The sequence below is a fragment of the Leuresthes tenuis genome, unplaced genomic scaffold (assembly GCF_036924035.1).
Source record: "Leuresthes tenuis unplaced genomic scaffold, fLeuTen1.0.hap1 SCAF_13, whole genome shotgun sequence".
Taxonomy (NCBI): Eukaryota; Metazoa; Chordata; class Actinopteri; order Atheriniformes; family Atherinopsidae; genus Leuresthes; species Leuresthes tenuis.
Genome location: NW_027325367.1, coordinates 10,311,815 through 10,328,007, shown reverse-complemented (window position 1 = coordinate 10,328,007; position 16,193 = coordinate 10,311,815). Strand labels below are relative to the sequence as shown.

Sequence of the window (16,193 nt, the reverse complement as noted above, 5' to 3'; positions counted from 1 at the left end):
GCATCTGTTCTCCACTGTGTTTTATTTGTCAGATTATGGACGTGATTCTGAGTCGTGAACAGACGGTTGTGTGCTCAGTGTGAACACACAGAGTGTGTCACATTGCCTTTATCCCTTGAATGTCTCACCTCAAAGTAATGTGGAAGAAGGGGCTGGCAGCTCAAATACACACAAACTTACACACACACACAGATGTGCAAAAAAACACAAAACCTGTGTGAGGTGTTACTGCTATTCAAGAAAAAAACATTAACATTTTCTGTCGGTTGGAACTGCTAAGCAAATTTTACATCTTTACATAAAGAAGATACTCAATAATGTGCCATTAGGTTTTTTGTCCTTTATAATCCTTGGAAAACACCAACTGCAACATTCTTGCATAGAGCTGGCAGAAATGTGTAATATTTCATGTAACATATTTAAAGGAGTAACGTGATTGGTTACCTGTGGGGGATGTCAAATGAGATAGCACCAGACTGAGCCAAAGCCAAATGCCAAAGTGAAAGCTATCTAGGAACCCAAAAATTACATATATATCTGTATAATTTGGTGGTGGGACATTGCTGCACCTGCAGCAATTCTAGCAATAAAAACAAAGACATAATTAGCAGGAAGTACAAGGCTAGCAGAGGGTGAGAGGCTCCTTACTGTGGTAGAAAAGCATCAACACAGCACTTTATCATCACATGGCAAACAGTTGTTTGTTGCTATATTAGGGTTTAAAGTATCATATTTTAGAACCAAAAGAAATAGAGATTTGGATCCACAATTGTCACTTTAAACAGCAAATGTTTGTGTGTGCTGTGCACCAGAAAGATTTCACATTTTAACACTTGAATTAAATTAACTGCTCAAGTTTGGAAGTTGCAGCTTTTAGGATTTAATACAAAAACCCAATTATTGGCTATTCTATCACAGAAAATGTAAAAAATCCATCTCAAATAGTGTATGACAAACATTTCTGACAGCAAAATCTTTAAAGTCTTCAACACATACTAGTGGCCCCAAGGACAACTAACTACATAGATGAAGAGTCACAAAGCCCTCTTTTCTCCTCTTGCTGGATGAAAAGGTTATCCTTTATCTTTCTCTTACAAAGCTGGCTGTTACTTAGACTTTGCAAGAAAAGGAAAACCTGTCTCACTTTGCCTTATTCAAAAAGAAGGCGAAAAGCAGACGAGGCTTTGAGCTGAGATTAAACTCAGTTTGAGCGTTTACAACATATTCTGCATTTAACTGAAAGATGTTTTTCTAAGTAATCATTTTCGAGGACGAGGATGGAGGCCCAACATGTAGGACACAACCAGCCAAAATCTAAAAGGGAAAGTTTAGTAAAAAATTTGAAATCAGGAACAGGTAGTCAAACAGGCAGGGCCAAAAACACTCTTTAACAAAACAACACTGTCCAAAAAAAAAAAAAGAAAAAGATAACGACAAAAATAAAAACAGATGTGGGGAAATCAGCTGAATCAAATTAGGTGGCCAGAGAGCAATTCAACTAAGCAAGTTAGAAACATGGAAACCATATAATTTTTAAGCCAATGATCACATAATGTGGCAGAAAATATGGAAAACATCTTTGACAGATCATAAACTTTTCGCAGATCGACAGAAGTGCACAAATATGTGATTTTACACAGCGGAAAACTTTGTCATTCCCGCTTTTTAAAATGTCCTCACAAAACATAGGAAGAAATGCAAAAATAATAAGACTTATTGATAGATGCTATTGCATATGAGATTTTTAGAAGCATGTCATTGCTGCCTAAGTATCCTTGATAAAGAAGCATAACAGTGGGAAGAAACCCAGTACAGTCCCCATTCAAGCTGCAAATTGGAGCTGGTGAATAATTTAAAGAGTTTCCTCCATAACCATGTGTTGTTTGCAAACCAATCAGCTACACATAAAGAATATGTAGTGCCATCAGCAATAAGCCACAACCATAGCAGTTCTGCTATAAGCTCCATTTACACACAGACATGCCTCAGATAACACACATACTGAAAATGAAGCTATTTTTCCACATTTCCCTGTAAACTTAACTTTCAGGATCATCCATATTCAGAAAAATTATTAGGTGCAGAAGCACAAATGCCTGGCTGGATACGAGTTTCCAGGGATAGATAACGCAATAAAACAATGACAAGCAAGCAGTAGCCAAATACACAGACACACACGTACACTGAGGAAATGTGAGCTTTCCAACTATAGACTATAGAAAGAGACAAATGAGAGGTAGTAAGTACAGCTCACAATGACACAGAGCACACAAGCACACCTGTCCTCAAAATGAAAAACACAAAATACTGTGTGATTAAATTTATGAGCAAAGACTATCAACAAAGGCAGGCTGCTTCTTATCAGTAGGCAAATAAAAAGCAAGGGCCTGTTATTATCCCCCCCCCCCCCCCCCACCCCTCTTCCCCTGCATTAATCCTTCTCCATCTCTGTCTCCTGCCCTCACCTATACTTTTTGTTTTCTTTGGAGCCATTGATAATGAATTCCACCTTCCAAAGTAAAAAGTTCTCGTGTCAGCAGAGCCTCAATAATTAGGTAAATTCAGACTTCGACAACTTAACTTCACATTGAATTCCCTTATTCAAAAAGTAAGTGACTCCCCTCCCATTAGGTGTTAATAGATGCTCTCTCCGGGAAGGTGTGTTTCTGTTAGACTCCCTGATGCGTAACTCAACTTTACAGGCTTGACTGTGATGTGACCAGGAAATAGAGCCAGAGGGGATTTTAATGCTTTTGTGCAGGAAACTTTTTCTCCGAGGAACATAAATCTCGGAGCAGTAAATGCAAACCCACTGCAGTATAATCAACTATTTCCGCTACCAAAAGAGGTGATCAATATGTTCAGGGCTGCTTAGAAAAGCAAATACTCTGAAATTTCCTTTCGGCTATTGTAGCACATGTGCAAGTGATGAATAATTGAATTGAGCAGGGCCTATCATGTTCTAGCTCACTTTTTAGCATTTCAAAGGCTGGCATTCATTATTGACAAACAATTTACTTTCATCCTCTCCATAATTCAGAGCTACCTTCCCTTTCAGCTTGTATTTTTATTCTTTGTGATCCTCCATTTTTTAAAAATAAATCAACGCAGGACAATGATGGAACATCTCGCTAAGGTGAACTTGAGAAGAGGTGAGAACAACTTTGAAATGGAAAATATCGCTCATGTTCAAACAGAGTTAAAATTCTGTGTGTGGGTGATGTGGCCTTTAGAAGTAAGGAAAAGTATAAAGGCAAATGCACTATGCACTGCCCCCACTGGTGAAGAGAGGGCAATCACATCTCTTGCTTTGTGTTCAAAGATAAATATCTATTGATTCACGAGTGTTTCTACTTTTCAGATTTACAATATAATTGCACAACAGCAAGAAAGGAAGAAAGTTAGGTTTTAGCATCAGTGTCCATCAACATGTCATTCCAGTCTGAGAGTGGTAGTGTGGTTTAGTAGCTTTTATTGCAGTGATGCCTGCAGGCAGAGTGCTGTTCCAGCATTACAATAGTCATACACAATGAAATACTCACAAAGAAACGTACATACATACTTTATGAGTACGATTTTTAATTCAAATTCATTTTAGTGGAAAGAGGAAAAGAAGAAGAAAAGAGGGTTGGCTACTTATGAACGATGTAGAACAGAGGGATGTCCATTAGCGCGTGGCAGCATTAACATGGTTCATGTGGTTTTGAAGACTGGACGTGGACATAATTTCCTGTCACAGTACACTTTAACATTCATAGTGATATAGTTAGGTTTTTGGAAATTTAATCAAGAATTACATAAATTATTGGCCTGGCTTGTATGTTCATGTCTGATGAATGAACCTACAACCTACATTACAATTATTAATAGTATTCTTAAAAAAAGATAAAAAATAAAAAAGATTTGGTGAACTGTTGGCTTTAGACATGAAGCATTTCTGCGCACTAACTCTGCAAGACAGGTTTTATCATGTCATCATATTAGCCAATTGTAGATCTAATGTGAAGATTTTGAGGTTTATGACCAATGAAATTAAAAAAAAGAAAAAATAATTAACTGATTTATAATTATCTACAGCACCCAAAAGACTATGAATTGTAGATCTGCAATACAGATCCATTCATCTTCAAACCAACTGGAAAATAACTAAAACAGCAAGAATCTGCATCAGAGGCAGCAGATCTGTGAAGCTGAGTTTGACCTGACAGCAATGGCAACAATGGGGAAATTTGTCCTCTTGACACCAAAAATATCTTCGCAAGTGATTAAACTCAGTCTAGACCAAGAAAGTTCAATGAGGCATACTGCAATTCAGTAAAGCAAAGACTCCAGTGTTTATGCTCGTAGCAAAATCCAGACAAAAAAGGCACAAAGCCAGTTTTTTTTCGAGTTTGGATTTGAAATGTGGGATGTAGATAGTCTCAAAGAGTACAGCATGAAGGGATTATGCTATTGTTCTAGTCAGAAAAACCTAATTGCTTGGCCACAAGTCGACTGTATGTCCTGTGGGAAGTTTATTACTAGTAAGCAACTGCATCGATAAACAGACACTGAAGAAGGGAATAACGTAGGTGGTGGGGGAATAAGTGCTGAAACCCAGAAAGGAAAAAAGACTGAGTCTTATCTTCCTTCAGAGCAAATCGCTTATGGTTAATCTCAAAAGCAATTCTAAAGATAAAGCAGGGTAAAATAACTGAAATTCAATATTCACACAAAACGAAAGAAAAGCTAGAGTACTGCAAAAGTTAAGAAAAAGTACCACATATTGCACTTTTTGATCTGTGTGTGTTTGAATCAGTGCTCCTGCAGAAAAGAACTGCTTTTGCTGCACTGCTTTCAGAAGTAAGGCCAGGATCAACTTTGTCCAGACCCGTCCTCTGAATGAAACACCTCACTTGAATGAGACCAGTCAGTCGACTGACTAATCTAAATCAAATGGCCCCAATTGTTTTCAGAGGGCTAAAAGAAGGGCAGCTTATAATTTACAGTCAAGGACATAAACCTTAGAAGAAAAAACAGATTTTCCCCCTTGCTTTGCCAAAAGACAATCTGAACATGATTACTCCTGATATTTCTCAATGTTGTTATAGGGAACTGCTGACTATTATATTCAACTGATATTACTAAACATTACCAAAAAAACAAAACTGATCACATTATTTGATAGTTAAGTAATTTAAAGCATTACACACTTTTTTCTTAAACTAACCATGCTATTTTAGTGTCCTAATATAACCAAGAAATCGTCATGCCAAAACCCAATCAAACATCTTGTGAAAATAAAAATGTTTGGGTGTCCTGAGACTTTCTTCCAACTCTCCTCAAGCTGCCCCATGAGAAATAGTTTATTCTTCCTATGGGCTGCCGATAATCCTACAGCCATTGTTTCAGGCATCCATACCTTCTGTCCAAGAAACACAACAAAATTAATCTTTTAGAGCAGGTTGAACATCGTTTAGGACGTGTGAATGTGGGTTATCTATCATCAGCTCTATTTTATCTATACTGAAAGTATATAGTGAAAAATTCTGCAGTGTTTCTCTTTTGTTTTTTTCTTTCTGCTTTGTTTTTGACTGTATTAATCTATTTTGTTAACTTTGCTGCGCTTTGCACCCAAGAGCCATCATGAATGTACTTTATATTTAGGTGACTTGCACGAGTTGTATTTACTACCGATGGAGTCACTGATCTCAGGTGGGCTACAGTGACTCTTGAAGCTCCAGTCTGGTTCAACACACATACAGAGTGCACTGATGGGATGCAGAAAATTAAATGAGCGCATCTCTCTCAGCCACAAGGGGAAAACAAATAATAAAACATGGCATATAGCTCCTACAGCACAGTGAACCTAATGCATCACTGCCTACTCTTTGTGTTGTGGTAATGTGATCACACTTATGGTTGCAGGACGTGGCACACTGGCCTCACAGCATGTTGGTACTTAGTTATGAAGTAGATCAGCTATCATGATAATGATGTTGCCTGTGGGCATATGGAGCAGGTGTGAAAACAACGCCAGCTATGACTCACCTTAAATTATTTACTCACTTAAATGTGTGTCAGGTTGTGGTTACACATGTGTTTGCATACAGCAGCACTTCTACTTCAGATATTTCTATTTGGCTCTTGCTTTTTTTCCTGCGTTTTGCATGGAACAATAATGAATTCTGTGCTAAAAACACATTTTCTGTGTTGTCTAATTAGCTTGACACAGTGATAAAAATCAGGTGCTGCATTGTAGCCGGTTTCCAGGCCTCTAGGCAGACTTTCTGATTAAAGTCAATGTGGTGTTACTGATGCCTTGTTCCATGGCTGGAAGAGCATCCAGGCCAACAGAGGAGGTTTTACCATATGTGGATATTGTCTTCCTATATCAGCCAGAAAAAGCAAACCGAGGGGGAGTTTGGTGCTACTGTAAAGGTTGTTCTGCTTTCTTAACAAATGTCGGCAACATTTTAGGAAACAAATAGTCCCTGTGTAAAATGCTCCCTTCTATTTATTGCAGTATTTTGGTCATATTCTGTTTCATTTTAGCAATTTTCAGTATCTTTACAATTTCATTTTTGTTCTTTCTCAATTATTTATGGCCATTATCTTCATTAGTATTTTTATATTTTATTACTGTTGTTTTCAGACTCGTTTTGTCATTTTATGTGTGATATTGTTCATTTGGTATCTAATTGCTGATTGTTTTGTGTCTCAGTTTAGTCACTTCTTCAAACAATCGGTCATATTATTTCTGTCTTTTTAAAAATCATTTAGAAATTCTTTGTCGCCAACTATTGTGTCTCAATTTGTTCATTTTTGATTGACATGCATCTTATCATAAATTTCATTGTAATCTATTTCATGGTTATGGAGCTATTCAATTGAAAATCAATATGTCAACCTCATCACAAGAAATGAGGTTTGCCAAATACAAGGAGTTATTCTTCATTGTCCATTAATGTTGACAAAAATTTGTAAGTTAGTCAGTCGAGTAATTGTTGAATTGCAAGTGGGCCAAAGAATGAAGCAGATAAACAGACAAACCAAGACTGGCATCATGTCAGACCCCCAGAAATAGGATTACACAGAATGGTAAATTAAACATTAGAAACCAGATTTTTGTTAGAGTATTAAGAGAGTTGGGATGCAAATTGATATTCAGCTGTCCTGAACTGTCTGAACCTCTAAAAAGCATTGCATGTGTCTGTGAAATTTTATGCCTGTTTGTTTCTGTTTTGTTCCACACAATGACACCATAAAAACCTCAATGACAGTTGAGAGATCCCTTGATGTACAGCTAATACAACATCTGTCTGCACACCTGTCACTGACTTTTTAGCTCTCAGATGTCCTTGTGAGTGGATAAGAGTTGAGTCACCAGATACCATACATATATTGACAAGCAGCTACAATCATATTTGGCAGACATGATGAGGTCACGTAGATAAAATACCAAGACATGGGAACACACACCTACACACACACACAGTGACAAGCGTATTAAGTTCTGATCCCTGAGTGGGTAATGTAATCTTTCCTCAGTCCGGGCCATTCATTTCGTATAAGGAACATCAATCAACTCACAAAAAAAAGATAAAAGAAAAAAGCAGCTGAAACAATCTGACTGGGTTTCAGATGGACATGCTTGGCTCAGAAGCCCACAGCCTATCAGAAGCATTATTAAAACTCAAAGAAGGACAGGCACAAAATAGATTGAATTTGAAAAATTAAAAGAAGAGAAAAGAACAACAAATAAAGAGGCAGAGGTGGTGGGGTGGGGGCATGTAGACCTATGCAAATTATTTTATTTGCATAGGTCTGCATATGTGTCTTTCATCTGTGTGATTGCAGCCGCTTCAGGACACGAAGAAAACTCCGGTACCAAGGTACCATGAGCCATTACGTGGTTTATGTATACAGTTGAACCGACTAAAATGAGAGATGAGGGCTGGAGAGATACATGAAAAGCACAATAACTGGGTGAAAACAAAGCGCTTTTGTAATTTATATTGATAACAGCATGTAGTTGTTTACATTTGTTTTGTTGATGAACAGCAGCAGATGGTAGATGGTTTGAGAACACTGTTGTCTGTCTCTTCTCTGTTCAGTTTTTTTTCTGTTCAGCTAACATAAGTGAAGGCTACACCCTGTCACAGTTACTTCTGTTGCACATTTCCTATTCATAAATGATAAAATTTATGCCGGTTGTAGAGTGAGTTGACTGAAGTTAACTTTATTCAAGTTAATATGTGGTTTCTTCCACTGACTGAGCTCGTATGGGTTAAGCATTCGATTTCAAATAGTCAGAGGAGCTATGCAAACTCTTGCAATCTAAAAACAGCATTTTGAAAACTTTCCACAGTATTCTGATGGAACAGTAAGGGAAAAGAGTGCTGATGGCATGCAGAAAGTGAGCAAGTAAAATTAAAATAAGCTCTTATTATCTAAGATTTTGGTCAAATTATTCCACTCTGAAAAAAGCTGGAAGTGGTCATGACTGAAACTAGATGTCACAAATCAATTAAGTACACATTCATACTACATTCATATCTTTGTCTATTATAAATAATACTAATCATAAAGTTATCAGGCTGTATAAAACTAACAAACACAGATTGGGAGCAAAGGTACACTCTAGACTGTTCTAGACTGAAAATAATTGTGACAATAGCCTAAAAGACACAAAATAATGTGTTTTGTGCCACTGACTAACGAAAAAGATATGTTCAGTGCAAGTTCCCACTTGTTGTCCTCTACAGTAGCCTGTGTGTTTTTCATGAGCTGATTGGTTGGACAGTTTGAGGTGACAAATGTGCCAATTACTAAAGCTCTACAGCTATTTCATTACCTCCACCACCCTTGATGTGAAACTGATACATGGTCAGCTTTGTAGCTTGCAATGTGTTACGCAGACAATTTAATTCATTTAGGGAAGTTCTCGGGGAATTCAAGCTTGTTCTCCCTCAGATGAAAAATCTGCACCATGTGTCAGTTGGAATTAGTCACAGGCTGTGACAGTAATGCAGGAAAGGCGCCGAAAGCACAAACGGTTTACTCTGAAATGCTATTTGCTGAACTGCAACTCGTTCTCATTCCCCAGACGTCCCTTGAATACGTTTAAAATGTACTGGCTTCAATGCTCCTGATATAGTAAATGAATGACAGGTGGGGGCAAGTCACAGAAACATGTCACCACCATGGAACAGCAATTTTTACTGATTTGTTTTCATTAAGTCACTGTTTGATAGACATTCTACATCCTGTTTGGTTAGGTTTAGATGTCAGTGTCCTAGTTAGTCTTAGGCATTAAAAGTCCTTGGTGAGGTTAAGTAAAGGTGTGTGGTTCGAACATTCTTTGAGATAAATGTAGTAGAAGAGGCATGTAGAAGAATACTGCATCTCACCTGTTGGAAAAGACTTTGCTGTAATTGTAAACTTGGATTTCTAGCATCTCGTTTCCATCCAGCCTGCTTGCAATGGGCCATCGAAATGTCTGGAACAAAGATAGAATATCAATGATTAGAAGCAGGATGCAATAAAATTAATAAATTACATGGAAATATTAAACAATGTCCATAATATCCAATGAGATACTGTCAAGAGGCTTGCTTTGTCCAGCCAATAGCAATCAGAGATATTTGAATTAGAATAACAAATATATGTACTAAAAAGTTCCTTTCACTTCAAATGATTTCATTCAAACATCTTTTATTTCTTGATCTTCTTTAAATTCATATTCTTCAGTTTACTTTACTTTTTTTTTTTATCTATTTGCTTTCATTATCAATTTGAGAGCTGAGAACATTTCATGGATGAGAGAGGTAAAATGTCATCAAGAGCCAAAAAGAAAAAACAAGATTGAATTCTTATTAAGCTTCTGGAAAAACATAAAAGACAAGCAGATATTTCAAATATCAAAGCCAGTCAGCACAAAAGAAAAGTTAAGTCTGCATTCTGCATTCTGACAGATTGTGTCTGCTGCCAAGAAGGAGCAATTTAAACTGTTTGGACTGGATCGGTGATTTAGAGCATTCTGGACTGACTGGACTTTTTTCAAGTCCATCAAGTTCCTTTCTGCAATTTAAAGCACAGTTTGATGATAACTTCACATTTATCTATACATTTGAGAGTTAATGACCCATTCCCCCCAACAAAATAGAATGTTATAAGTGACTCCATTAAATATTTTCATGAAAGGAGAAGATGACAAGGATGCACATGCACTGTAATATCATAGCTATTCCGATGAAGCTTACAGGTCAGATACAGACAAGCCTGAACCCTTAATCCCGCTGTGAAGGGATGCAGAGGCTCTGTTATTCCAAGGAAATGGTTTGGGTCAACTTGTTTCTATTATATTGTATAATAAAGCATTTCTATAGCAATGGAAGTTATCTGTTCTAGCATGACAGTGCCTCCATCCATACCCCACGTGGGCTCACTGAATGATTTTATAATATGAATCATATGAGAGCTTTTATGTTCACCAGACCTCAACACCTTTGGGAGAGCTTTGCAAATACGTGAATCCACTTTGCTATGCATTTGAGATAAGAGCAGTCAGACAAACTGACTGGTCAGCAAGCCAGTAGCATATCCTCTGAGTGGCCAACAGCATCAACTCAAGGCACAATAGGACAGTCAGCGACCATGCAAACAATAACAGTGGCTGTTTTCAACATAAGAAAACTAATTAATTTTTAAGAATTGCATATATAAGTGTTGCAGAGTTCATCAATGCAGCTCAAGACTGGATTCATAAGCTTTTAAAACGGTTCACGTCACTCCAGATTAGAACAGCACAATGATACCACTTCGCTCCCAGGATGAAACACTCCTGAAAAATCCAGTCTGTCTGTCGATTCTTCTGTCATACTGTATACAACATTTCCCACCCCAGTAGATTATAAAGCTAAAGCAAAATGGCTACACCACTCAGTACTGAAAAATATTTATTAGTTACTAGTTTGTTATGGATGCTTTACTGAAGTCAGACTAGCCGTCTTTAGATTTTACTCTAAGCTAAGCTATAGCCGGGAGCATCATAAATTCTGACCAGATATGACAGAAATATGTAACTGCTTGTAACTGCTGTCAAGAAAAATCAAGATAAATTAATATTTTTATTTCTTTAAGTTTTTCAAAGAATATGACCTGATTCACTGCCTCATGTCAGCATAAATCTGTTATCTCACAGTCTTTGATTTTGGAGGGATCTTTGCCAACTGCTGAGGTGGTGTTATGGCAGGAACAAATTATTGCTATGTTTTATTTATCTCCATAAACATCTCCAGGTTACGTATCACTAACTAAGAATATTAACAACCTTTTTTCCTATGGAATGAAACAAGAACTCAAGCAAACCGTGCAGTAATGAATTCTTGAAAATGTGTTTGTTATCCTTGAGCGAAAAGCCCCAGTTGTGAAGAGTGAAGGATAACTCTCCTTTGGCATTTCACTTTAATTCCCTCTGACAACAGTTTGAAGATTTCAGGCATCTTTGAAGTTCTAAATAAAATATAGCAGTGTTTCAAATATTTTCACCAGAGATCTTCTCAGTGTTGTGAACTGATACAGTGGACAAGTTTTAAGAACTTTATCTGACTCAGAAGGTACAGTGAAATGAGCCCAGATACACTTCAGTGACTGATAAAAGGCTTTTAGATACTTCAGTAAAATAAAGAACAGGAAAGACGGATTCATAAACATTCACATGAACATATATGGCAAGATGTATGTTCCAGTGTGATACTACATTAATGTACTTTTGAACAATTTATAAGATTCAGTTTGATAGTCTGAGCCTATAATATGACTTTAATGCGATTAAATGATCGGTGATATAACTGTGTACCTGACAAACGTGTCCGAATTTATGATCCCGAATAAGGAAATGTATCATTTAGATATGTAGTGTCATCAATAGATATAGATGTGAGGTACTATAAGACATTTTCAACAGAGATTTCATAAAATGAGTGAGCACAACAATTTATTGCTTTTACACCATCTTTTCCTAGTGGTAGTGGTAGCACACAAACTATTTCAATGTGTTGTATAAAAACATTTTAATCTCTGAGACTTGTTTAACCAAAGATCAAAACGGAGAAATATTCACAATTCTAATATAATCAGCATTTAACGTAACATGGAAGGTATGAGAGATGTGCTAAAATCAACCAAGCAATTTCCATTCATCATCCCCATTAAATGTATTAGCACGTACATCATCAAGATCTGACACCATATTGTAGCACATAAGTGTGCTCTAATGGATTAACGAAGTGTGATATGGCAACACAATTAGGTTAGGAAACATAAGCCCTTATCACAAAGGTTAAGAGTATGATGAATAGGCATGCTGATACACATTCAATATTCCTCTCCCTTTTACAGTACCATGGAAAGAGGTTCTATGAGGGCAAGGGGGATAAGAGTTGCACAGGTGATTTAAAACTAATTACTTCCCTGTCGGTCTTGGCCTCTTATTCAAGAAAACACTGCAGGTTGTAAGGCAAGAGATCCATCAGGACTGTCCCATTGCTGCATCCTGGGGCTCCCACATGCTAGTTTTATACCTGCCTTCAAGGATCTGTGGCCATGCATGCGTATGTGTGTGTGCCACTGCATCATACCATCAGACTGTGCTTTCTACCCTGAGGATCTGCAGTCTGTGCTTTCTTTTCTCTGAAATCAGTCAGGTGAGACCAATACTGTTGCCTCTTTCTTTGCTTTCTCCCCACCCAACACTCAGAACCTGCAAACATCTTCATAGTGATGGTCCTTGTCTGAGATTACATGGGTGACACAGCCATATTACATCCGTTTTACAACAAAAAAATCTCCTGCAGTTTGTTAGAGCAGCTGTGAAAAACACAGGGAGGCCCCAGCATGGTATTAATGTCGCACAAATGATAGCTGGCACAGCTAATGGATGAAATTATGCTTTTCTGCACACGTACCAGTGCGTAACATACGCTAGCTCAAATGATATACACCACAATGCGATTATGTGCTGCTCATCTAACACCACAAACATTGTGTAGATATGCTAATTAATCCAGAGTAAGAGAGTCAGAAATTCTAATCTGTGCCTGCACAAACAAAACATGGAAAACAACAAAACTGCAGCGTAAGAGTATGTAAGTGCAAAATCCTAATATACAAACACAGATGCACCAGATTTAAAGTAACAGTGACAATAAAAAGTGCATTACATCATTAAAATGATGTTTTAATTAGTATTTAGTTTATTGCCTGAATTAATTTCTACATACTTATTACCTTAGAATGAACCATTTGTATCTGTTAGTTAAACAGGTCCCTCTACATGGGAGAATTACCATATTACCACCATAAAAAGCACATAGAAGATTCGTTCTGTTCAAAACGGTGTTGAAGAAGCAGAAAATTGAGGTATTACTGGTTGTGGACACTGATAGAAATGGAAGATCCCACTTATTACATGATGCAGAACAGGTAACTGTGCATTAATCAACCACCTTTAAAAAAGCAAAAGGAGGTAAGTTGGTCAACAGATGTAAAAACTATTTGTTTGTAGATAGTGGATGGACAGTGTTTGAGATGAATCCAACTTGACCACTAGATGTCAATAATTGTTACACACTGTTTCTTTAATGTTACGGTTTAGTTACATGTATCAGTTACACGTATCTATACCCTTTGCTTTTCTTCCTTTTCTGTAATGATACTCAGAGCAACTTATCTCTGAAAAAACACTTAAACCAGAATCCATGACAAAAAAGATAAGGCTGTTTATATTGCCTAATACTCTCACAGCCAGCGTGAGAGTTAAAAAGTTGTCAGCTGTGTAAATACCCTGCACAGTACATACAAATGGAATTAGACTGGAAAATCCATTGTGGTGAAAAACAACATTTGCTGTGTTTTAACAGCAATCTGGCTGACAAACAGAGAGAAAAAAACAAAAATGTAAAATACACTTTCACCATACAGGTGCAAGATATTTAACATCAGACAAGTTGAACAGTTTTACAGACTTCTGAGGAACTAAATATGAAAAACTGGGACAAATACATAATGGCTGATGCTTATATTGACATAAAAGCCCTTTTGAGCATAGTTTTAATGCAAACTTAGTCTGAATTTCCTTTATCAGGCTCCGTTTATATATTTAACAGGTACAACAGACATTAATAAATAAAATGGTTATATGAATAAAGTATTTTTCTATTCTATTCTATGATGGCTTATTTAGCCAAATGGTACATTTATGTAGTCTGCACTATAAAAATTAAAGTTTAAACATATTCAGAAGCAAGCGGTCACATTCGTTTGCTGAACAGATTCAGATACCTGTATTAGGTTCTTATGTTACACTTCATTTGAGTCAGACATCGTAACTCAGAGCTGGGATTCACATACCACAGTTGACGGCATTCCAGTTAAAAAATTGGAAAATCAGTAAGAGTTTCTCAATGACCAGACAAGCTATTGAGGAGCCAGCCTCACACCCAGATAGTGGTGCATGCAGGGCATTTGCAGACTTCATGATTTTCATTTTGGCTCCCACGTTAATAGATTAGAGCACCCACATTGTGAGATGCATGTCTCAGCCACAGGTGGGCCTTCGCTGCAGCCATGGGACATCCAATGGGACAGAGTTTTGGTAAGGTCTCTCATGTCTGAGTTAAGCGTCAGGCAAAAGCGTCTCAGCTAAATACACAGCAAAACATTTGGTAGTCATCATATTGAACTCATATCAGTCACAATATACCATTCACTTTGATTTCATGAGGTCATATGAGGTCAACATATGACATGCATTAAAAATACAACTTACCTGGTATGATAATGATTTATGATGGCATAGCCTCCTGATAATTAGGTTTTTCAGAGCTTGCGCATATTACCAAAAGGTTATACTGTTCTGTTGCACTTTTCAATCTTGTAACCTTCTGAAATGATGTAGCTTATGTTGTGCTGTGCTTATAGTGCTGGTAAACTACTTCAGATGACATTCTTAGCAGTGTCATTAGCATTAACATGTGAAGCTTAAGTTAAGTCGCAGCTAAGTCATTTTAGCTTACAACATGATGCATGTTACTATTGATCAAATCCAGTTGCAAGAAACATCAGAAACAACGACACAGTTCAATTTAAAGTTATAAATGTGTGGCCTGTTTGCTTCCCTCAGCTTTGTGCAGTTTGCTCATCAGTCATTCAAAACAGAATGTGGAGTCTCCAAATGTTTTATAGAGCAGGAGGCATGGGCTGTACCATGTGTAAGGCACTATACAGGGGTGTTCCGAATAATGCAGCAGAACTGCTCTTTTAGATCAATGATTAGATGTACATGTGAATGTTTTGTGTCTAAACATTCCCTGTGATGATATAGTGAACAGTTAATGTTGTTTTGTTTCATAGGAAGTGCTCCCATTTATAAAGCTTGTAGTAGAAGTTCCTTCTATAGTTTTGGCTTAGAAAGACAGCAAAAACTACAGCCAACTAAAATCAAGCACCAGGTGAAGTTTTGTGTCTAAGCTTCCTCTTTTCACCACTCAGCCAAATCCTACAATGACAATGAATGATTATCAGTTAACTGAACGTGACTGTTCTGAGGTTGGAGCTGAACAAACTTTAACGTCTTCCTTCTCTGAATAACACCAGGCATGTACTAGATGAAACCTCGCATTTGTGACCATTACCATCACTGTGTTAAAAATGATTGCGCATGCAGTTGCTGCGCTGTAGCAGCACCACAGCAGAAATGTTTTGGTATGAAAGCCGTGATGCAGCAGGTCAGCAAAGCACACAAAACACCATGTTCCCGGTGGGAAGTCAACATTATCAACAAGCCATATCTGTTGAGAGACACTCTTTACTTTATGCATTCTAACATCATAGCAATAAACGATAGAGGTCAGACAGTACTGATTGTGCAACTGATTTAATGAGCCAAACAATTACCACAGTGCTAATGAGCTAATTCTTCCCTGCAACTTTAACCACTTCTAATGAGTGAGTATGTCATGCTAGATTTTGAGGTCATTCATGGTTTCACCAAGTCTCTGAATCAGTAATCTGGCATCAGTGGACAGTCCAGTCTATACAATTATTCCTATTAGGAACTCAGAAACTTCCAAGTTCAATCGGAACTTAATATTTCAGTATGTTTCATTCAGTGTTGCCATGTTTACCTCAGCAAACATCTATGAAAAGAC

At 37.3% G+C, this 16,193-nt stretch overlaps 1 protein-coding gene across 10 annotated transcripts in view; it reads right to left on the bottom strand.

The window, feature by feature from the left end:
• Positions 1–16,193, bottom strand: part of otofa (otoferlin a) — a 103,407-nt gene that overhangs the window by 71,561 nt on the left and 15,653 nt on the right. For all 10 annotated transcript variants that reach the window (XM_072361935.1, XM_072361943.1, XM_072361934.1 and 7 more), the window contains exon 3: positions 9,393–9,481. In XM_072361935.1, the coding sequence (XP_072218036.1) occupies positions 9,393–9,481 (89 nt within the window). The remainder of the gene's footprint in view (positions 1–9,392; positions 9,482–16,193) is intronic.